At 44.8% G+C, this 24508-nt stretch overlaps 1 protein-coding gene across 9 annotated transcripts in view; it reads left to right on the top strand.

Moving 5' to 3' along the window:
- The window catches only part of KDM6A (lysine demethylase 6A), a 293777-nt gene that overhangs the window by 33472 nt on the left and 235797 nt on the right, over positions 1-24508 (top strand). For all 9 annotated transcript variants that reach the window (XM_054005415.1, XM_054005424.1, XM_054005442.1 and 6 more), the window contains exon 3: positions 1461-1569. In XM_054005415.1, the coding sequence (XP_053861390.1) occupies positions 1461-1569 (109 nt within the window). The remainder of the gene's footprint in view (positions 1-1460; positions 1570-24508) is intronic.

Genomic DNA, 24508 nt, shown 5'->3' with positions numbered 1-24508 from the left:
TGTCCAAAAGGTTTTATGGGGTACCCAATTCTTGTTTGGAGTTTATCCATGTCTTAAGCTGTGATGTGAATAGTACAAAAATAAAATTGGATTTTACCTGCTTTGTATCAGAAAATGTTAATTGTATGAATGTGCTTCCTGCCAGGTCTGGGCAAAAAATAAGAATTCCATTTTACAAAAAAATTTGAGCTTTCATTATTTTTGTTTTTGTTCTGCACTGAAACAAAAACTAGACCTTATTAACTTTTTTTTCAGATAACAAGAGAAACAGACCACCACCCCCTAGAATAGCCAGATAGCCTGGGGGCTGGGTCACTTATCTGGAATGTGGAAGACTACTTTCAGGTCCCATTCCCAGTTTAGAAATCGACTAGGAGTTGAAAAGCCAGGACTTTAAGGCACCACCAGACTCTTCGATGTATTGCTAAACTAAGGCATGTCTACGCTAGTGACCTTACAGCAGCACAGCTGTACTGATGCAGCTGCGCCGCTGTAAGATCACCCATTTAGCCGCTCTATGCTGACAGGAGAGAGCTCTCCCAACCACATAATAGCTACCGCCATTTTTTGAGGGGGTGGTATGTCGGCGGGAGGAGCTCCCCCACTGACATAGTGCTGTGCACACTACCATTTATACCCGTGAAACTTATGTCACTCAGGGGGGTGTTCTTTTGAGTGACATAAGTTTTGCTGACATAAGTGGTAGTGTAGACATGATCTTAGTGTTCAAACAATTTTAAATGCTTTTTTGTATTTAAAAAAAAAAGCATTTTTAATTGAATTCCGATTCCATACAAATTCAGCTTGATACAAATTATGACAAAAATGATTTAGTAAATAAGAAATGGTAAATTTAAGAATTTGAGTAATTATATGTTGTGTAATATAATTAAAGTATGTATAGATAGTGTATCCTCCTGGTTAGCAAAAAGTATCAAATTACAGCAGCCAACCAGACTCAAATGTTCTTTGGGAAAATAACTAATGAACAAATTCAAAACAAGATTAAAATTGATGATTTTAATCAGTTTCCTACTTGCTGATTTAAATCATAATTACATTCAGTGATTTATATCACTTCAATTTAAATCAATCCCCTCTGATATATTGTATCAATTTGTTTTTCCTTAGGGAAATGAAGTGTGTGTCAAGTTCACAAGTAAAGAAAAAAGAAAGATTTTGTTTTTTCTGTATTATAGTTATTAGTATCGCTGGATATTTGTGTTTGAATCTGACACTTTTTCAATATGTGCTCTCCCTCTTGTTCTTGCTTTAAAACCAAGGATGACATAATTCTAAAATAACTCTGGTTGTTGCAGAAAACTGCAGAGTTTTTAGTTTTGCACAATAAGGTTAGGTTTGGTAAAAGGTTTATATTTGTATTAGAAAGAAGATGCATTTATAAAATGTGCTTCAGTACAATACAGCATTTTGAAAATATCTGTACTTCTCTTTTACAGGCTGTTCGCTGCTATGAATCTCTGATATTGAAAGCTGAAGGAAAGGTCGAGTCTGATTTCTTTTGTCAGTTAGGTCACTTCAACCTCTTATTGGAAGATTATCCAAAAGGTAAGGCTTTTTATCACACTTGTATAGCAGTTTTAATAACTGTAGTGTCTTTAATGACCCAGATTTGATTATGACACCACAATATAACCATAAATATTGGGTAGATCAACTTCAGCACTTTTTGTTGGCTTGTACCATGCTTCAAAGTCTGTAACAAAATAAGTAATATGTCATTGTACTGAGGAATACTTTTGTTCTTCCCTTCCCCCAGAGAAACCTTGCGGGCAATTGTTTTAGTAGAACATGTTTACTGGTTCATGAACAGATGTGAATAATATACAGACATAGTACCTAATTGTTCCCCACGTTTCTTCTGTTGCTGAAAATGTTCAAAAATAAAGTAAATCGACTACAGCATAACCATAAGTGTATATCAAATGTAGTCATGGATATGACAACTAGAATAAGAGTAGGCATTAGAAATGAAAAGGAGACCTAAATGTGTACCAGGAATATTGTCCAGATCCCTGATCTGTGCTTGGCACAAGCCCCAGGAAAAGGGGTCAGGTATAAAGCAGCATTTGCGCTCTCCCAAGTCTGTGAACAGCCAGAGACTGATGTTTGGCCCTGATGTAAGTTACAGCAATCTCAAGGTTGTTCTAATTTATGTGCTGAAAAAAAAACCATGCAACTTGTTCCATCAGTCTCGGATTGCCAACGCATAAAGTACTTTGGCCTGTGCCACTGCTGCTTCTATGCCACTTGGTCATTCCCTAGGTAAGTTGTTACAGCGCACCAAACGAGCCAACCAACGCAGACTAAATAGAGCATTTTCAAGACATCTGCCTTATGCTAATGGAATCATGGTCAGGAGTCACCATTCTTTACCACCACAAACTCGTCAGCTGTGGGCCAGTGGTCTGCATCACTGAAACATGGCTCGCTGACAAGATAAGCCCAGCGCTAGCTCACTTTGCGGCATTAGGCTACTCTGAACACTTAGACGTGGAGAATGGTAGTATAGTGATTTTATTCTCCTCCAGATTTAGATGCAGAAGAGATTAGTTTAACATCAAAGAGGGTATCCTCTTAATCTGAGAGTGCTCATAATAGTTTATGGGCATCCTGCTAATATACAGAGCTACGGACACCAAAGGCTTCCCAATCCTCCCTCTCCCCCACCCCCTGACACTGTCTAATATGGTTTTGACGTTCACATGACTTAGTTTGAGGGAGACTTCATCAGTGTAGAATGACACGTCCGACAGCAGCAGCAAAAAGCCCTCCTCTTCACCTTTGGCTGCATGTAGATAATATTCCTCCCCTCCCCCGTGTGCTTTGGACTGGATCCTTGCACTGGACATTAGAAACACCCAAGCTAATCTGTGTCCTTATCTGACCACTGTCTCCTTCAGGTAAAAATTTCCCTCCCCCATCACAAGACAAGAACAAGCAACCACCAATGTCCACTCTAGAAAATTACCAGCTCCAACAAATGCTAAAGCTTTACAGATAGAAAAGCCACTAAATTTAGTATTGTGACAGTGAAACACTACCATCGCTCCCAGGTTGCTGCCATAGACCCTCTGGCATTGAAATGCTGTCTCCTACACCGTTACTGTCTCAGATCCCTAAGGCATTCGGATGACCTGTGATGGAAAAAGTAGAAAGGAAGCAATCTAGTGGATTTGACACTGAGCAGCATCAAGTGTTCTTGGAGGAAAACACCATCTGATGCAGATAGGTTTAAGTATGAAGAATTTTTCTCAACATGTGCCACTGTAGTGTTGAAGGCTCACGCCGTCTTCACTGCCAAAATAGGTGTGTGTTTTTAAAGTGAGATCGCTAACTCAAGTTAGCCATCTTGCTGTACAAACATACACCTTTTTGGCAGTGAAAAGACATAAGCTAAGAGCTTTTCTTATCAATCAGAGGCAGAAACTTTTTGGTTGGTAAATAACTTTATAAATCCAAAATGCCTTGATTCCATCATGGTTTTTGCTAAAACAGTCAGGAATGAAATAGTTAACAATCCAGACATATAAATAGTTTGCCTGTTTTATTTATTTTATTTAAGAGTTTTAATGCCTCATTTAGCTGAATGGGGAGAGTATGCATCTCTGAGCTTATTGTCTCAGGCTGTTTGCAGGTGCAAAACAACACTGAACTGGTTAATACTGGGTGCATCTTGTCATGGTTTTTCTCCACAACTTCAACAGCTAGAATTTTTTTTTTTAAATGAAAACTTAAATTCTGTAACAAACTGCAACAAGAGGATTCAGTGACAAATTCTGTGTAAAATGGAGAGAAGAAATGTGGGTTTGGGTTATTTTCATCCAAGGCTTTTGTTGACATCAATGTGGAAGTTCTCCAAACTGAAAATTTTAACCACCATCACATACAGTGGATTAGAATGTCAGGTGTGCCTGAGTACTATTTGATTCCATGGATAAAGGGGGAGAGGGAAGCATAAATGATTTTTCTGCTATTTTTTTGCTTACTTTCCTAATCTTGGAGGCTGTGGATTCCTAGCAGAAGTCCTATAACGGTGCTGATGAAGACACAGGGCTAGTTCCTCAGCTCCAACTGTATCCTCTGTGCTATGCTGAAGATTTGGATGAGTTTACCACCACTCTCCTTTCTAGTCATTGGGAATCTACATAGAAAGTCTACATTGTTTTCAGCTTTTTTCACATGTGAAGTGGAAGAGTTCAAAGGATTTGGGTGTTTCCTGGATTTGTTGTATTTAAGTTTAAAAAGAATATTGTTCTGCATGTGCTCTTGACCTCTTTTTGGCCTGTGGTGTGCTAAGTAACCTTGGAGGAGAAGGAGCCAGAGGATCATGTTGGACCAACGTAGTTTGCAGTACTGTAGAACCTCAGAGTTATGAACACCAGAGTTACGAACTGGCCAGTCAACCACACAGCTCATGTGGAACCACAAGTATGCAATCAGTCAGCAGCAGAGATGACAAAAAAAGCAAATACAGGACGGTACTGTGTTAAACGTAAACTACTAAAAAAGGGAAAGCAGCATTTTTCTTCTGCATAGTAAAGTTTGACTTACTATAGCTTTGAATGTTCAGTTGTATACCTTTGAAAGAACAGCCATAACATTCTGTTCAGAGATGTGAACAACCTCCATTCCCAAGGTGTTCGAGTAACCCTGAGTTTCTGCTGTATTATCCAGATGTGTTTTGGTAATGCAAGCTACGTCATACTTCTGGAGCCTCTTTCACAATGAAGCCATAAATGGTCATCTTGTTGACCACTGATCTAACATTAAACAGCATCAGTTTGAGTTCCTGGGAGTTCTTTGCATCTCTTTAGTTCTTGTGTACACATGCTGTTTGTGTGCTATGATTATATGGTACACATTTGGACACAACATTTTGGGGTCTTTTGTCTATTCTTGAAGTTGATTCCAGTTAAAACTGAGGTAGGGGAGATGAGCTGAAAGGTGAGGCAAGGTCCCTTTGCACCCCATATGTTTTGACCTTGTCTGGCACTGTGACGTAGTGTAGTGAAAGTGTGCAGAGCTGACAGTCTGACTCCAGTATAGTGAAAAATGTGGTGGTGGGAAGGTGGCAACATGATCTGCCATGAAATGTTCTGTAGTAGGTTAGTGTCATCACTTGCTCATTTCTGTAGCAATTTGTCACACCTGTAAATGTGACTCCTGTTGCTCCTGTGTGCGGAGGAAGAGGGAATTGTTGATAGCTGCATCCTGCCTTTTAAATGCATGGCACTGAGAAGCAGCCTCTGTTTCTCATAGAGGTGCTGCTGCTGCTCCTGTGTAGAGAGGAAAGAGCAACAGCTTCGGGAGAGGCTCAGCCCCTATCATAAACTGCCAGTGTCAGGAAAGGGTACTGGGATTATGTATGCTGTCCTGCATCCTCCTTAGGGGCTCAGTCGTTTGTATCTGCCTCTGACTGGCAAAAATGAAATGAGGAAACCTGCTCTTCACTTAAGAGCCTCCAGAGACTTAGGCTACGTCTACACTTATGGGCATGTAGAATACAGACATTGCACATCCAGTTAGCATTTATATAAATAGCAGTGTAGACAGTGAGCACTGCTTAGGCAAGTAGAATGCAGACACACGAGAAACTTTGGGTATATATCCTACATGGCTCTCTACATGCTCACACAGTGCCTCCTACATGTAAACTCTTTTTACTAGTGTAGTGTCCTGCTGCCAGAGCCTTTCCCTGCCTCAGTGAAAGTCTTTGGAAGTGGTAAGAGGCTCCCCACTGCTGGAGCCTTTCCATGCTGCAGGGAAAGACTCTAGAGTGGGGAAGTGGGTGGGGGGAGAGAGAGGCTGGGAGGGAGCTGTTAATGCCTTTCTCTGCTACATTGCCCCTGCCAGAACCTTTCTTTGCCATGTGTAGCTAAATGCCACAGGATGGACACAGCCCGCTTTTCACTGCAGTGTGTAGCTACTGTAGACATTGCTGGAAAGACCTGAGAGGTGTCCAGTTTTTTCCGTTTTTGAGGGAGTCTCCCTCCCCTGTAGAAATCTCCATTGTTTTATTACATAGACAATAAGAATTGCAATAGGAATAGTGAGAATAAACAAGGAATTAGAAAAGAAATTTGATATGATTGAAACCTGATGTGTTGCATAATGCCAATCACATGACCGATGTTAAAATCACGGAATATGCTGTGTTTAAGAAAGATACAATGGGGAGGTATGGTACACAGAGTGGCACTCTCCATTAACAATACCACTACCTGCTCTAGAGTTGTTGACAATTCTGAAGGAGAGGACTGGGATGCTTATGGATCAAAGGATTAACTGATAAATCACAAGTGGTAGTGGGGGGGGGGGGGGAGGGAATGGAAGTCTGCTATAGACCACCAAATCAGACAAGGGAACAGGATGAACAGCTCCTTAAACTTCTGTCTATAGTATGTAGATGGAAATATTGCATTATTGGGAATTTCAGTCTGGGGGACATATGCCGGAGATCTCTTGCTGCCACTTGTAAAATATCTTCAGCGATTCTAAAAAATATATAACTTTCAAACACAAATTACTGAAACCAACTTGCGGTAATTTGTACATTAGACCTAATTTAGACAGATAAAGATGAATTGATCACTGAACAAAAAAATTATGGTTGCTCAGGTGTGAGTGATAAGAACATAAGAATGGGCATACTGGGTCGAACCAATAGTCCATCTAGCCCAGTATCCTGTCTTTAGATGATTGCCAGTGCCAGATTCTTCAGAAGGAATGAACAGAACAGGGCTGTTTGGAGTGATCCATCACCTGTTGTCCAATTGCAGCTTCTGGCAGTCAGAGGTTTAGGGACACCTGGACCATGGGGTTGCAGCCCTAACCATCTTGGCTAATACCCGTTGATAGGTAAATTCACGGAGAAATAGGTCCAAGTGTTTTTTTTTTTTTTTTTTAAACCGGTTATATTTTTGGCCTTCATAACATTCCCCGGCAATGAGCTGCACACGTTGACTGTGTGTTCTGTGAAGAAGTACTTCCTTATGTTTGTTTTAAACCTGCTGCCTATGAATTTAATTGGATGACCCCTAGTTCTTGTATTATGTGAAAGGGGTAAATAATACTTCCCTATTCACTTTGTCCATACTATTCATGACTTTATAGACCTCTGTCATATCCCCCACCTCAGTCATTTCTTTTCCAGGCTGAACAGTCGCAGTTGTCTGGATCTCTCCTCTTATGGAAGCTGTTCCATATCCCTAATCATTTTTGTTGCCCTTCTCTGTATCTTTTCCAATTCTAATTTGGCTTTTTGGGGATGAGGTGACCTGAACTGCATGCAGTATTCAAGGTGTGGGTGTACCATTGATTTATAGAAAATATCATAATACACCTCTACCCCAATATAACGCGGTCCTCGGGAGCCGAAAAATCTCACCGTGTTATAGGTGAGACCGTGTTACATCGGGATAGGGAGAGGAATCGCTCCCCGCCTCAGCTCACCTCCGCTCTGCCTCCTCCCTGAGCGCGCAGCCACCGCCGGTCCACTTCTCCCTCCCTTCCAGGCTTGCTGCGCCAATCAGCTGTTTGGTCCGGCAAGCCTGGAAGGGGGGTGGGGGAGAAGCGGAGCGGCGGCGGCGTGCTCAGGGGAGGAGGTGGAGATGAGCTGGAGCGGGGACCGGTTCCTCTGGGGCCCCCCACCCCAGCTCACCTCCGTTCCGCCTCCTCCCACGAGCGCATCGCAGCTCCGCTTCTCCCCTCTCCCTCCCAGGCTTGCTGTGCCAATCAGCAGTTTGGCACGGCAAGCCTGGGAGGGAGGAGAAGAGGAGCTGAGTGGCGTGCTCGTGGGAGGAGGAGGCGGCGGCGGCGAAGCGGAGGTGAGCTGGGGCGGGGAGCGGTTCCTCTGCGGCCCTCCCTTACTTGCTGCCGCCCCCCTGCCGCAGCTCACTTCCGCTCTGCCGCCGCCGCCTCCTCCTCCCACGGGCACGCCGCTCAGCTTCGCTTCTTCTCCCTCCCAGGCTTGCTGCGCCAAACAGCTGTTTGGCACGGCAAGCCCGGGAGGGAGGCGAAGCGGAGCTGCGGCGCGCTCGTGGGAGGAGGCGGAGGTGAGCTGGGGCAGGGGGCCCCGGGGAGGGACACAGCAAGTAACGCGGGTGCAGAGGAACCGTTTGCGGTAACACTAATTCGGATATAAGGAAGTAAAGCAGCCCCGTCCTCCGGAGCGCTGCTTTACTGCATTATATCTGAATTTGCGTTATATAGGACCGCATTATATCGGGGTAGAGGTGTATCATTATATGTGATCTATCCCTTTCCTAATGGTTCCTAACATTGTTTGCTTTTTTTGATTGCTGCTGCACACTGAGCAGATGATTTCAGGGAACTATCCATGATGACTCCCAAGATCTCTCTTGAGTGGTAACAGCTAATTTAAAACCTATCATTTTATAAGTATAGCTGGGATTATTTTTCCATTGTGCATTATCAACAACACTGAATTTCATCTGCCATTTTGTTGCCCAGTCATGCAGTCTTGTGAGATCCCTTAGTTAATTCTAAAGCATTCACCCCTTTTTCCAGATCATTTATGAAAATTTATGATGTCTATTTTCATTTGCTGTGTGCAGATAGAACATCAAGTAGTAGGTATACTTGGTGCTTTAAAAGGGCCAGTTTCCAAATATGAAAGCCATCACGTGCTAAAATTGAGTGGGAGGAAGTAATAAAAATGGGAATTATATTTAAGAATTCTTTATTAGATGCTTCAAAACACACAATTCCGCAGTCAAGAAAAAAGGCTTATTTGATTTAAAAAATCCTGTTTTGGAGGGGAGGTGAAAGTAATAGAAATAAGTAATATATAACGAAACATTAGGGAAGGTGAAAGCAAGGAGTACCAGTTAGCACAGCAGTTAGGAATTTTAGACAGTTAAGAGAAGCTAAAGGTGTAAGTGGGAAAAAAATCTATGGCCAGTAGGGTCAAGGACAAAGAGTTCTTTAAATATATTGGCAACAAACAAAATTCTAGCAATACTGTAGGTCTGATGCTAGACAAGGATGATAAATCATCAATCAAAAGGCAGAAGTATTTAAATATTTCTATTCAGTATTTGAAAGAAAACAGGATGGTGTATTCTTATCTTAGTGATCATGAAATACATTCTATTCAGTTAGTAACTAAGGAGTATGTTAAACAGCAACAGTTTAACATTTTTAAATCTGCAGGACTAGATAACTTGCACCACGAATATCAAAAGAATTGATGGAAAAGCTCTGTGATCCATTAATGTTGATTTTTAACCAATCTTAGAACACTGGAAGTTCCAGAGGACTAGGAGAAAGCTAATATTGTGCCAGTATTTGAAAAGGGTAAATGGCAAGACCCAGAAAGCTATAGGCTAATTAGCCTGACATTAATCACAGACAAAATCATGGAAAGAATGGTATGGGACAAAATAACTAAACAGTTATGAGGCGGTAGCATAATTAATCAACATGGCTTAATGGAAAATACGTCTTGTCAAAATCAGTGTCTTTTGATTTCCTCAAATAAATAATACTATTTTTGACAAGTTTGGTTAATAAACTGTTGACATAATATACTTAGACTTTTGTAAGGCATTTGACTTAGTCCTACGTGTCATTTTAATTTTGGGAGGAAAAAGTACTATATAAAATCAATATACCTCATATTAAATGGATTAAAAACTAATTTACAGAATGTAAAAAGTAATTGTAAATTGGTGTGTTTTTGTTGGGGTCTGGCAGGTCTCTGTTCTTGGCCCAGTGCTATTTAATATGTTTATCAATGATCTGGAAGAAAAATATACGTGCTGGTAAAGTTTGCAGATGCCACAAAAATTGGAGTGATAAATAAAGATGGGGTCAGTCTACAGGCCAATGTGGATCACTTGATGGTAAAGTTGACTTATTAGAACATGTGTTTTAATACAGCCAATGCAAGTTCTAAATCGAGGAACAAAGAACATAGGTTACATTTATAAGAAGGTGCACTGTATCCTGAGAAGCAGCAACTCTGTAAAGGGCTTAAGGGGTCAGGATAGATAAGCAATTGAACATGACACAACATTGTGGTGTGAAAGAGTGCAAAGTACTACTCAAGTAGGAGTAGGGAGGTGATATTACCTTTTGTATTGGACATAAGTGAATTGGAAACTGAAGGTAAACAAATTCACACTAGAAATAAAATACAAACTTTTAAGTGAAGGCGATAATCCTAATAGTTAGTTACCTAGGGAAGTAGTAGATTCCCTATTTGAAGTCTTTGAAATCAAGACTGAACATCTTTCTAAAAGATAGGGTATAGGTCAGATAGGTATGAGCTTGATGCAGAAATTCTTGGGTGAGGTTCTTTGGCTTGTGTTATGGAGGAGGTCAGACTAGATTATAATGCAGTCCTAGCTTTTCTCTGTCTGCTGTTTATACTTTTCCGAAGATGCACTACAGTAGAATTGACGTGATGTTGTCTAAAAGATTCTGATTATCAGCAGTGTAGTTCACCAGTCTTGTTAATGTTACTCTGATATTGTTTGGGAATCAGGAATACAGAACTGCATTGGTTTGCATTTGGAGGTTGGATTCTGTATAAATGGATGGGTTTAGGCTTTCCTTCTTCCAGGAAAACTTGTCACTGATAAATAGGTGAGTGTGTACTTGAAGCTGTTGTCCAAAGCTTAACCACAGGGCTCTGTAAACAGGGCATGCAATATTTGTGTATAAAAATTGATACACTTCAGTGATAAAGAAAATTTCAGGAGTGATATTTTGGGGTCCGTGGAGTCTGCTGGAGGTTCTTAACTCCGGTTAATTGTCAATCACCCATTATGGGGAGCTTACCAAACTGCCATATTGTGTGTGTTACTTTGAGATGGTGCATCTGGAACTTTTAATAGGGTTGCAGTTATTATAATGTAGTGATTTTTCTGGCATAGGGAAACTCACTGCAAGAGTAATTTTTTTAATTATAAAATTTTGGTATTCTGGAGCTTTGTGATTGTAGTCCTGTGGCATTTTTTTTTAATTAGCAAAAAGGATTAAAATCTTTGGCATGAGTAACCCAGTTGTGTTTTGGTGGATTTTTATTGTTTAGCCCAGACTTTTTCATTATTGCTCAGAGGCATCTTAAACAGAATCAATTCTAGAGAATTAACCAGGCTTTAGTGGATCATTAGTTCTCTGCCTACACCCCTCTCCTTGGTGCCCCCCCCAAAAGTGAATAGCCCTCCCCGATGAAAATCCCTTGAAACAAGAATGGTATGTTGGGGATACTAGGAAATGTATCTATGTGCACTGATATTCTGAGAATGTTCACTTTGCACTGCAAACCTGAGATCTCCAGATCTCTTGTATCAGCTTTGAGTGTGACCCTTAAGAAGATGGAGAAATGTTGGGAAATAATCTTAGGATAAAAACTTGATGATAACGTACGCAATATCTACTTGAAGAAATATGTAATTAATTACATGCTTAATCTGTTCTTGAGACAATGTTGTATTTCATATTACAATATGTATTTTAATATTACTAAAGGCATGTTTGAGAGGTAGGTAGATATATAGTATATCCTTTGAAGGATTTCAGGGCTAAATGTGATCCAGCTGTGCTCCTCAGGGGATGTTTTCTGCATCTCAGAAGTGTGTTATAGAATGGACGTATCAATTTTAGGCTCTCTTGTTGTGTATTATCTAAAGAGTGCTTATAATACTGATAACTTTCGTTGCTGTTGTGGTACTTAGTTTATTCTTATGTTTACTGTTAACCTTGCATTTTCTAATGATGGCCATAGTTAGTTGTTATAACCATGGTTGGGTGAAAACTAAGCTTATGACCATTCACTCTCAGGTGTCCCATTTTTCTGGGGACTAATTAGATGTTGTCTTGTCTTTCAAGATAGCTTTGGCAACGAGACTGATTTCTTCTTCTAGTGATTGCTCATGCGTATTCCACAATAGGTGTGCGTGTTTGCCACATACACTGGTGCCGGAAGTTTTCCCCCCTAGCAGTACTCATAGAGGGGAACACCCCCCGCGACCCCTGGAGTGCCGCCTCCTTGTGCAGTATAAGGGGAGCTGCGCGCTCCCCCCACCCTCAGTTCCTCCTTGCCACCGGTGAAGGTGCATCGGAACTGCTCTGCTCCAGCTTTGCTGTAGCTTGTCCTCAGATCTGTTCGTTTGTTTAGTACCTGTAATTAGTTTAGTCAGTGAGCCCGGGCTGGGGCATGCCCCGAGCCCCGGGATTTAAGTCGTGTGGGTCTTGTCGGCGTTCTATGCCAAGAAGCAACCAGCACACAGACGGTGCTGCTTGGGAGAAACCCATATCAGCGAGAGGTGCAAGATTTTCAAATCGTTTAAGCCTCAGACAAAAGGGACATTAGGCTTCGAGCCATTCTGATGGAGTCGGCGCTGACCCTGACCCCGGCATGCCGCTCCGAGCCAGTACTGGTCACCATGGTGTTGGTATGCGGTGATCCGCCGGTGCCATTGACCAGTCGGCACCGCTCACCATCCAGAGGGCATGCTAAGAAGACTCCCTCTTTGCAGTGGCACTGAGGGAAGTTTGGGACAGAGGCTAGGCCCATGTCAGACAGTCCTCGATCCCCACCGGGCCCTAGGCTCTGACTCATGTAGAGTGGAGTGGCCCAGCCCCTTCGGAACAGGCCTCTCCGGATGCCGTCCACGCCCAAAGCCCTCCAGGCAGCCCGGGACATCTTGTCCATGCTGGTGCCTGGAGCACCACCGATATCGGCCCCACGCTCCAGAGGCAAGCTTCTGCTGGGATCTGCGCTGTTGCTCCCCCCTGCTCAGTACCAGTCTCGGTTGAGGGAATGTCCCTGATGCCGATCATCACCCAGTGTCCACTGGGGGCAGAGTCCACGTGGAGCGCCCTTGATGCCAACCAGACTCTTGGGCTGGGTTCCATCTGTCCGGGACTCGCGGTACCGGTCCTCCTCAGAGAGCGGATGTCGATGGGACTGCGGCGGACATAGTCGGTCCTCGTCCCAGAGAGGGTACCGCAGTCGGTCACGGCATGGTCGTCGATGCCGTTTCCGCTCGGGCTCCTGCTTCAAGTCTCTGCCACGGCACCGCAGCCCCGGGCGTTGATCACCGTCACGGGTCCCCCCATCAAGGCCATTCGCGGAGCAGTTATTACTGTTGGTACCAGTCCTCCAAGTCGAGATCGCGGTCCTGTGACTGTTGCGGATCCCGGCACCGCCACTTCTCCCGGTTGAGACACAGCAGTGGATCCTGTGCCAGCCCGGTCTCCATTCGTAGCCGTTCTTCGATGGGCAGACCCGCCAACCCAGGCAGCCGGCCCCACCGGTGCTACACCAGGTGCAGTGGCACCGAGCGTCATGGCTGGCCCATTGGTACCAGTGGGCACCGTGGCCTCCAGCGCAGCCCCCAGTGGGAGCTCGCTTGGTGGCCGGAGCTTCGGAAGCATCGTCGGCCTCCATCTCTAGACTCCTGACAAAGAAGTCGGTGGGATGCTCATCCTTGGTACCGCGCCCTGAGTCCGACCAGGTGATGGATCCTCTGGTGCCGGCCGACACCCAAAGCACCACACCGGCCTCTTTGCCCCGCCCAGAGGAAGCAATTGTGGCCCCGCCTCCCTCCATCCTGCAGGAGGATTTCAGCGCCCACCAAGAGCTCTTAAAGAGGGTGGCAGCAAGCCTCCACCTCCAGGCAGAGCAGATGGAGGAGCCCTTGGACTCCCTGTTCAACGTGTTGTCCCCATCGGCACCGGGTAGGGTGGCCTTGCCGCTCCATGAAGGAGTGGTTAAAATTTCAAATACCCTGTGGCAAACACCGGCCTCGTTGGCCCCTATATCAAGAAAGGCAGAATGCAAGTACTTTGTACCCACTAAAGGTCATAAGTACCTATATACCCACCTGGCGCCCAACTCCCTGGTGGTCGAGTCGGTCAACCACAGGGAACGACAGGGTCAGCCAGCCCTGACCCCAAAGAACAAAGACTCTCGGAGGCTGGACTCTTTTGGAAGAAAAATGTATTGGTCTTTGAGCTTCCAGTTAGAAGTGGCAAAAATCAGGCCCTCTTGGGTCAGTACGAATTTAATCTGTGGGGCTCCCTGCCTAAATTTGAGGTCTCCCTCCAGGAGTGTGATAAGAAGGAATTCAGGAGGAAGGGGCAACAGCAGCTCGGGCTTCCCTGCAGGCTGCCTCGGATGCTGCGGACACGGCTGCACGTTCAGTGGCCTCCGAGGTGTCCATGAGACGGGCATCATGGCTCCTTCTCTCTGGGCTCTACAGCGAGGCGCAATCTTCCATGCAGTATCTCCTGTTTGATGGGAAAGCTCTGTTCGCAGAGGAAACCGATACAAGGCTGCATGGCATGAAGGACTCCGGCACGACCCTCCAGACCCTGGGTCTCTATGTCCTGGCTCTGGCAAAACCTAAGTTCAAGCCGACCCTGGCCGCCCTCCTGAAGTACGAGGCCACCCATAAGAAGCGATGGGACTATAAGAGACTCCCTCACAGGCAGTCTTGGCCACCCCCCCCAGCCTGGGCCCTCCAAGGGCAAGCAGGCGGGGAAAAGGCGATTTTGATGGGATGCTCGGGGGCAACCCGCCAGTCCTCATCAGGGATCCAACCCCAATAAAGCTTCCCTTCTCCAACCGGTTGTGTGCTTTCCTTCCGGAATGGTCTCGGCTCACTTTAGACCAATGGGTCCTCAACACCATCTCCTGGGGTTACACCCTCCAGTTTATCTCCTCCCTGCCCAACCACTCCCTGCCCCAGTCCCTCCGGGGGGGGGGGGGGGGAAGGGACCCCACGCATGAAGCTCTGCTCGAGCAGAAGGTGGGGTGGCTCCTAGGACTAGGAGCGATAGAGGCGGTGCCCAAGGAGTTTATGGGGAAGGGATACTACTCCCGTTATTTCCTTATCCTGAAGGCCAAAGGGGGTCTCAGGCCCATACTGGACCTACAGGGTCTGAACCAGCACATGGTGAAGCTCAAGTTCCGCATGGTCTCCCTGGCCTCCATCATCCCCTCCCTGGATCCCGGGGATTGGTACGCTGCCCTCGATCTACAGGATGCGTACTTCCACATCCACATATTTGAGGGGCACGGGCGCTTCCTCTGTTTTGTGGTGGGACAGAATCATTACCAATTTACAGTCCTCCCGTTTGGGCTGTCCACTGCCCTTAGAGTGTTTACAAAATGCATGTCGGCGGTAGCGGCCTACCTCAGGTGGTGGGAGGTACAGATATTTTCCTATCTGGACGATTGGCTTGTCAAGGGCACCTCCTGGTTGCAGGTGAGGGATCACGTGGCGCTCCTCCTGTCCAGGTGCACTGCCTTGGGCCTACTGGTAAACAACACCAAGTCCATGTTAGTCCTGGTCCAACGCATAGAGTTTATCAGGGCGCTCTTGGACGCAGTGTCGGCCAGCCCTTCCCTCCCGCCAGACAGGTTCGAGACCCTGAAAGATCTCATCAACTCGGTCACAAGGTTCCCAGTGACAACAGCCAGGGTTTGCCTGCAACTATTGGGTCATATGTCAGTGTCCACGTATGTGGCTAGACTCAGGATGAGGCCCCTCCAGCTCTGGTTCTCTCAGGCCACAGACAGGATGGACAAGGTCCTCACCGTGCCGGATGCTGTGATTACTTCCCTGCGATGGTGGTCCACCCCAAACAACATGCTCCAAGGGGTCCCGTTCAGGGACAGGGCCCCATCACTGGAGCTGGTGTCTGATGTGTTGGACCTGGGTTGGGGGGCCCATGTGAGGAGCTTTCAGACCCAAGGCCTGTGTTCGGCTCAGGACCTGACCCTACATATAAATGTCAAGGAGCTCAGAGCGGTTCGGCTGGCGTGTATGGCCTTCCACTCGCACCTGGAGGGCAAGGTACTCAGGGTCCTCATGGACAACACAGCCTCGATGTTCTATATCAACTGGCAAGGCAGGGCCCGCTCCTCTGCCCTTTGCTTTGAAGCCCTCAGGCTGTGAAATTTCTGTATAGCCCACGCCATCCAGTCCGCTTACCGGGCTCCCGCAACGAGAGGGCGAATCGCTTGAGCAGGGACTTCTCCTCACAACATGAGTGGTCCCTCCACCTGGAAGTGGCCCACTGGCTCTTCTGAAGATGGGGAACTCACCAGCTGGACCTATTCGCGACTTGGCAGAACTGGCGATGCCCCCAGTTCTGCTCCGGGAGGGTCTGGGGAGGGGCTCTATCTCTGATGCTTTTCTCCTGTCCTGGTCAGGCCGGCTTCTCTACGCCTTCCCCCCGTTCTCTGTAATCAGCAGGGTCCTGGAGAAGATAAAGTCGGACAAGGCACGAGTCCTACTGATTGCCCCAGCGTGGCCCAGGCAGTATTGGTCCGGGACTCTCACGGGCCTGGTGGAAGCTCTCCCGTGGCCATTGCTGCTCCACCCGGATCTGCTCTCACAGGACCAGGGCCACCTTCTCCATCCCAACCTAGTGGCTCTTGACCTTACAGCATGGCGGGTCAGTGGTTAGGTGGAGAGGAAAGGATGTGCTCAGAGCAAGTTCAGCGCATCCTCCTTGAAAGTAGATGGCCCTCCACTTGCCGCGCTTATTTGGCAAAGTGGTCCCAGTTTTCTAGGTGGGTGGCAGACTAGGGCGTCTCCCCAATCCAGCTTATCCTTGATTACCTCCTGCACCTGGCGGCCATATCGGCCTTCCATCTGCTGGTACAAGGACACATGTTTTTCCCATGCTATGACTGGCCGGTTCCTTAAGGGTCTAGACCGTCTTTTCCCGTATTCTAGACCCCCGGTTCCACAGTGGGACCTAAACTTGTTGTTGGCTCGTCTCACGGGGCCCCAGTTTGAACCACTGGTCACGTGCTCCTGGTCTCACCTCTCGTGGAAGGTGGCCTTCCTGGTTGCTATCACGTCGGCCAGGTGAGTCTTGGAGCTCAGGGCCCTGACCTCCGAACCGCCGTACATGGTCTTTCATAAGGACAAGGTCCAGCTCCACCTACACCCTGCGTTCCTCCTGAAGGTGGTCTCTGCCTACCACATGGGTCAGGACATTTTTCTACCGGTCCTCTGCCCCAAGCCTCATGCATCCAGTGAGGAATGCCACCTTCACAAGCTCGACGTGTGGCGGTCTCTGGCTTTCTACCTGGATCAGACTATGCCATTTAGAAAGTCCTTGCAACTGTTTGTCTCCTCGGCTAAGCGCGCGAGGGGCCAGCCGATTTCCACTCAGCAGCTTTCCAATTGGGTCACTTCTTGCATCCGTTCCTGTTATGAGCTGGTGGGTGTTCCCCCGCCACCCATTGTGAGGGCTCACTCGACCCAGGCACAGGCCTCGTCGGCTGCCTTCGTGGCCCATGTCCCCATCCAGGACGTTTGTAGGGCCGCCACGTGGCCGTTGGTTCACACATTCACCTCGCACTATGCAATCGTCTCCCAAACCAGGGATGACACCGGTTTTGGCAGAGCTGTCCTCCCTCCTTGGAACTTGTGAACTCCTACCCACCTCCAACAGATATAGCTTGGAATCACCTATTGTGGAATACACATGAGCAATTACTCGAAGAAGAAGAACAGTTTCCTTTTCCGTAACTGATGTTCTTTGAGATGTGTTGCTCATGTCTATTCCACATCCCACCCTCCTTCCCCTCTGTCGGAGTTGTCTGGCGAGAAGGAACTGAGGGTAGGGGGAGCATGCAGCTCCCCTTATACCGTGCCAGGCAGGCGCCACCCCAGGGGTCACGAGGATACTGCTAGGGGAAAAACTTCCGGCACTGATGTACGTGGCGATCATGCACACCTACTGTGGAATAGACATGAGCAACACATCTCGAACACCAGTTTTGGAAAAGGTAACTACTTTTTTTCCCTAAATAATCCCATATTTGTCATCCTCCCAGCTTAGAGCATCTGGTAGAGGGTTGTCTTATACCTCACATCCACAGTTCTGTTAATAGATCTGTTGTTAAGCTTACAAAGACCCACTTGTAGAATATGGCACTCCTGGTGTTGAGCTGTGGAACTGCCTCGAAAAGCTGTCTTGCATGCACAAGAGAGTTTGCGCACGGTGAGGTCATTGCCCCACTCTCTATAAGGGAGTGACTCCTACCCCTCAGTTCCTTCACCAATAGTGTGGAGTGTTAACAGAATTCACCTTTGTGCCCTTAGGGTAGACTTTTCCATAGTCTGTCTTATTTTCTTCAGTTAGCTTGTAAACAGTAGCATAGAATAGTTTAACTTACATAATCCACCCTTCTACAGAGAGCCTTTGGCCTCACCGCAATCATGTTGAGCACTGTAAGGGCTTTAAGAGATGTGCCTGTTACCCATGAATCACACCAAAGATCAACTCCCATGTTCAGTGCCTTCTGTGTCTGGATGAGACCCACTTGGTAACCCAGTGTGTGATTTCATTCTATACAGGTTTTATACCATGCTCATCGCGATAGTATCTGAGTGTCATCCAATAATATATTAAGTATTGTGATTAACATCTGTCATGTTTGTTCTCCCATTCTCTCCTTAGGGGGAGCCGTGTGTGCAATGGAGTGTCTTGTTTTGGTAGTGTTTTGCTGTGCCTTCATTCCCCTCATTAGAAAGGAGAGACACTTGAGGCTCTTGGCTCTGTATCTTGGCAGACTCTAGGTCTGTGTGAGAATGCCAAGATTAGCCTCTGTGCCGAGGTCCTCTGACCCAAGAGGTGTTATTTTGCTCTGGCCTCAGTACTGCCTTCTATCATGTGCACAAGACTGAACTCTCATCTGCCTTACACTGGGAGCAAATCCTTTGCCCAGCATGACCGGCCCTGACTACATCTAAAGCAGTACTGAATACCAACTGACATCACCCATTTAAGTGTTCACATAGTCATGTTACATCTGACCTTGGTGGTAAATAAATATTTAGGTGGCCTAAGGAGTCTGTCACATTTGAAATGAAGGATATAGCTTAATTCCATCCTTTGTAAAGCTCTCCAGTTAAATTCCCTTTTCTCCTCCTTCCTGTCAGGGTAGTTGAGTGCTAAGAATTTGCTCCCAGTTCACTTGTCTATAAACTCCCTGGTGATAAATTTGTGGCTTAAAAATTGAATGCTTTCAAATTATAAGCTACCTACAGACAATCCTTTTGTGGATACTGCCTAGAGAATGCTCCCTCATTTGTATTTCCATACAAGAAATCAAACACGTCGGTACAGTAATGCTTTTTCTTGAGATACATCCCAGATAAAAGAAGATCTGTAGGGTGTGATCAGATGCACTCCTGTCCTTACTGGTCTCCAGCATAGTTGAATTTTAAACTGGAATTAGAAATTCAAGAAGCCAAAAATCTATTGTCTTTTAGCCTCATAGTACACCACTAGATGGTGCCAGTATCTAGCCATCTAATTATTTTTTTTTCAAGTGAACCATGCAGATTCTAGATGCTCAATGGGGGGTATCTTTTTGAAGACCCTCCTAAATTTAAGTAGTCATAGAAGTTAGATAAAGTAGACCTATTGGAATAGGTCACAAAGTCCATCCTTCTACCAATATACAGTTAACTACAACATATTTTCTAGTCTAGTATATTTCTCTAGTCTAGTTTTTAGATGTCTCATTGAATGGTACCATCCACATTTTACCCTGAGGAGAATATTCCACAATCTAATAGACCTTGTTGGAAAGCAGATTTTTTTGACATTCATACTAAAACTTGCCCTTTCTTAATGAAAGTGTACTTAATATATTGTTGAAGGCAATTTCCACAGCAAAAGAGGAAGTTTATTTAATTTTTACCTGTGCCAACAAAATATTTTATAATGCTAGGAATTTCAATGACTAGTTTTAGTATTAGTGGGTTAATATTTAAGGATCCTAAACCAGACTATTGTTTGCAGTCTGTAACTCTGTCCTATTGACATCATACAGCAACCATATGATTAAGGTATTTGAGTATTTGTAGTCTCAGGTTAGATTAAACTGATTTTTAAAATGTGTTAGATTTCTCTTGGCCTCCCCCAAATGGTATTGCTATATGGCACAGTTATGAAACTGCACTTCCATGCTTCAGCATATTTGGATTTCTTTAAAGTTTAACCTTATCTCTGTATTTCCTGTGTTTATGCTTTTTGTTTTGGAAAAAGTACAATACCTGTATTTATTCTTAATTACTGATATGTACTCTCAATGTAATTTTTGTGTGGAAATTCCTTTTTTTAATTAAAATGTTCTTAATAGCCATTAAACATAGAGAATGTTTGTATATTTATAGTGCTTTAAAGAGAATATAGTATCCACCTTAAACCATTTTTTGTAAATTAATTTATGACCAGATTCACTGATATGCTTTCTTATTTGTGCTATGCTGTCAAGAACCACAGTTTTCCCTGCAGACAGCTTGGCTTTGCTCCCCTAGGAAACAGTGAGAAGTGGTGGCATCTTTAATGAAAGAACCCCTCTTCAGTCTCATTGAGAGCAATACGAGATGACAATTATTTAGAAAGGGGAGTTCTTTGTGGAATTCTCTATAACAGCACACTTTCTCCATCAGCAGTGGCTTATGAGTACTTTCTATTATAAAGAATTATAGCAGAAATGATCATTAATCTTTTTAAAAATACTTCAGATGTAGCTCATGCGTGAAATATGAATGAGTTTTAACTATATGGGAAGTCTGAGTGTGAAATGTTCTGTTATTAGGGACAAAACAGTGGCCTGGCACAGATACTAAATTTCTTAAAGGACCAATTTTCAATCAAAATTTTGTTTAAACTAATGGATTGACTTGTAAATTCTCATAGGATTTATTCTGTGCTCAGAGTAAGTGTTGTAATTTTGTGTAGGAAATCCTGTTTTTCATATATAACAAAGGTATTGAATCTCTTCAAGTGCAAAACTCAGCTCAACCTTAACTGTGGAACCATAAGCAGCGCTTCCTTAATGTTAGCTAGATATATAACAACACATTATGAATTTATCTCTATGGTATAGAAATATACTTAAATTTGTTTCATTGCTGTGTTGTAGATGCTGAACAATGGCTAACCCAAAGAACAGAGAAAGGGTATTCAAGTTAAAGTTCTGCTGTATGATCAGGTTTTTTTTTTTAACCTAGTAGACTTATTCCTTAATGTTAATCTTTCAGAAATGTAGCTTTCATAGTTCTCAAGACTTCTAGTCCACCTTTGTAAATTCACTGGGTTTCTTTGTATTGTTTCTCTTTCCTCATTGCTATCCTTTCCAGCATACTTACTGTGTGATTGGAGCTTGATTGAGCCCTTCCATCAGAATGGTCTGGCCATCCCTCCCAACCCTTCTCAGCTGACACTGCCCACTTGAGGGAGAGTGCACTTAATGGGGTAGAGTTTAGGTTTCACAGGTAACTGTAAATCTAGCATTTTTGAGTGTTTGACTTTGTAATCTCAGTAACGTACTTAATTTTTTGCATGTAATTTCCTACTCTTTAAAAGGATAAAAAGGTAAAAACAAATTGTACTATGGCAATTGTAACAATCCCTCTGTCATGCATCATCAGTGGGGTTTAAACTCTGAACCTTCAGCACTGAAATAGAGACTTCTACCACTTCATTTAAGGGACTAACTACATTAACTGGAAGCAGGAGAAGGCTGATATCCTAGAAAGGAAGGATGGGCTACTGCGACTAGGGTGTAGTTAGGGGGAGCCTGGGGTGGTTCTGTTCCCCTCTCTCCAACATGACATCTGTTCCACCAGTCCCTAGGTGTTACTAGTACATTGTGTTCCATTGCTTTGATGCCAGCATGAACCAAGCACTTCAGAACGTTCGTGTTCAGCTGTTAGTCTGGTGAGTTCCCAAACTTCTGAAGAACACAAGGAAGAGAAATGGTTTTCAAAAGTTTGTATCTCAGCAAAATCTGAATGGCTAGATAAGTGCTTTTCCTTGTCCCATGAAATTCCAAAGGGCTTTTCCCCATGCTGAATTTCAAAGGTCTAATGCAAACGAGAGAGTTGCTAGAGCTTCTCAAAAATTTTCACAACAACATTTTTATAATGGAAAGGGTTAGGAAGCCCAAGTAGAAAGGACATAAAAATGGCTATACTGGATCAGAACAATGGTCCATCTAGCCCAGTATTCTGTCTTCTGACAGTAGCCAATGTCAGATGCATCAGAGAGAATGAACAGAACAGGGCAATTATAAAGTGATCCATCTCCTGTCATTTAGTTCTAGCTTCTATCAGTCAGAGGCTTAGGGACAACCAAAGCATGGGTTTGTGTCCCTGACCATCTTAGCTAATTGCCACTGATTGACCTGTCCTCCAGGAGCTATCCAATTCTTTTTTTTTTTGAACCCAGTTATACTTTTGGACTTCACAACAGCCCCTGGCAATGAGTTCCACAGGTTGAATGTGCATTGTGTGAAGAGGTGTTTGTTTGTTTTAAACCTGCTCCCTATTAATTTCATTATGTTCTTGTTTTATGTAAAGCGGTAAATTGCATTTCTGTATTCATTTTCTCCATACCATTCATGATTTAATAGACTTTTATCATATCCCCACTTTAGTAATCTCTCTTCTAAGATGAACAGTCCCAGTCTTTTTAATCTCTTAATATGAAAGCATATCTTTCATACCCCTAATCGTTTTTGTGACCTTCCTCTGTAATTTTTCCAATTCTAATGTCTCTTTTTTGAAATGGGGACAGCCTGAACTGCATGCAGTGTTCCAGGTTTGGGCATACCATGGATTTATATAGTGGCAATTTGATATTTCTGGATATTTCTGTCTTATTATTTATCCCTTTCCTAATGGTTCCTTATGTTAGCTTTTTTGAATGCCCCTGAACATTGAGAAGATGTCTTCCAGGAACTATCCACGATGACTCCAAATTCTTCTTTGAATAGCGTCCCTGTGGGTGTTCCATTTTAGGTGTGCCTGTGTCTGTCTCTGTGCCTAGGATCAGACATTTTTTGTAGCAGTGCTTTTTGCGTTGCTATATTGTGCTGTGCATCCAAACCACCCTCAGTTCCTTCTCACCCGCAATTGGCCTGAGATGGAGCCCTTAGCAGAGCCCTTTTGGAGCAATTTCCTTAGTATTTTCTTGTTCTTATTATTGTACTGGTAGTGTTTTTGCTAGCCTTTTAGTGAGTTAGTTGTACCCTATTCCCCCTTTTTTCTTGTTTAAAATGTTTGTTTGTTTTTGACCCATAGATTAGTGTAGTTGTTCTTCCCTATTTCTTTCCTTCAGGGAGGTGATCCATATAAAGGGGGTTATGCCCAGCTCCCCTGGGTTCAAGTGTTGCTTCTCCTGCTGGGAGGCCATCCCTGTCAGCAGCGGTCACTCTTGTTGTAGCTGCTGTCTAGGAGAGGCACGTGCCCCAAAAGAGCGCACACTGCCTTAAACTTAAGGGAAGAACCCAAAAAAGCTGTTAGCTCAAGCTAAAACTCCTTTTGATGAAGAGCTTGCTACGGCCAACTTCCGACCCCAGTCCGGGGACCCCTTGGACAGTGGTCTCTCCCCGCCAACATCGACATCAGCTACTCAACACCACTTCTTGCTGTTTCTGAGGAGGAAATCAACAGATTCTTCACAAAGCCACCAAGAAGCGGGCCTCAAGTTCTCCTAGCAGGGAACCATCTCCCCCCCCCCCCCCCCCCAAAAAAAAAAAAAAATCCCCTGCTAGGTCGGTGGCTTCGATACTGACAGTACAAGGCTGAGTACCTGTGAGGCTTTTGGTTCCTACGGTACCATCGCCGCCAGTAAGTCCAAAGACCTGAAGAGGGCAGGATCTGACAAAACAGTACTGTCAGGAAGTAGAAGCAAGGCTAAACCCAGATCCTCAAAGACCACATCGACCGAACTGCTTAGATACACTATACCAAACATATAAGTTGCTCCCAGTTATGCTGCCCCCCCCCCCACCATTTCTCTAGTGATGATAAGGAGGAGGAAGAGGACATTTATTCAGTTTCCCCACAGACCTCCCCCCCCTTCCCCCCCTTCACATCAGGGAGCTACACAAGTCGACCGTTACGCTTGGCCAAGGCATTATGAAGCTAGACGTGACCAACAGGCTTGGTACAGACACCCATGGCTGCCTCGCCCATGTCTCTTCCATTGTGTTGGCCCTACTGGGACCCATGGGCTGCATACAGGCTGCAATTTTCCAGGTCCTCCTCCATCCACAGAGAGAGCGAGATACGTATTCCCTATCATCCTCAAGAGCCAGATCCCCTGAGCCTGAAAGAGAATCTTTTAAGGAACAGGAAGAGAGACAGGACAAAAAAAAAAACTATGCCTGCAACCAGTATCGCTTCATCTTCATCAGACAAAGCAGTCATGCCTTCCCCCAACAACAACAGCAGATGGTTTCCAGGATGCAAATCCAGGAGCAGTTCAGGAGAATAGCAAATTCTCTTTAAATTCCACTGGAGGAATTGAAAGAATCCCAGCATAAATTACTTGATATACAGTAGAACCTCAGAGTTACGAACACTAGAGTTATGAACTGACCAGTCAACTGCACACCTTATTTGAAACTGGAAGTACTCAATCAGGCAGTAGCAGAGAACAAAAAAACAGAAATACAGTA

Source organism: Malaclemys terrapin, chromosome 1 (assembly GCF_027887155.1).
Source record: "Malaclemys terrapin pileata isolate rMalTer1 chromosome 1, rMalTer1.hap1, whole genome shotgun sequence".
Lineage (NCBI taxonomy): Eukaryota > Metazoa > Chordata > Testudines > Emydidae > Malaclemys > Malaclemys terrapin.
The sequence above is the reverse complement of the archived record's forward strand: the minus strand, read 5'-3'. Positions and strand labels throughout refer to the sequence as shown.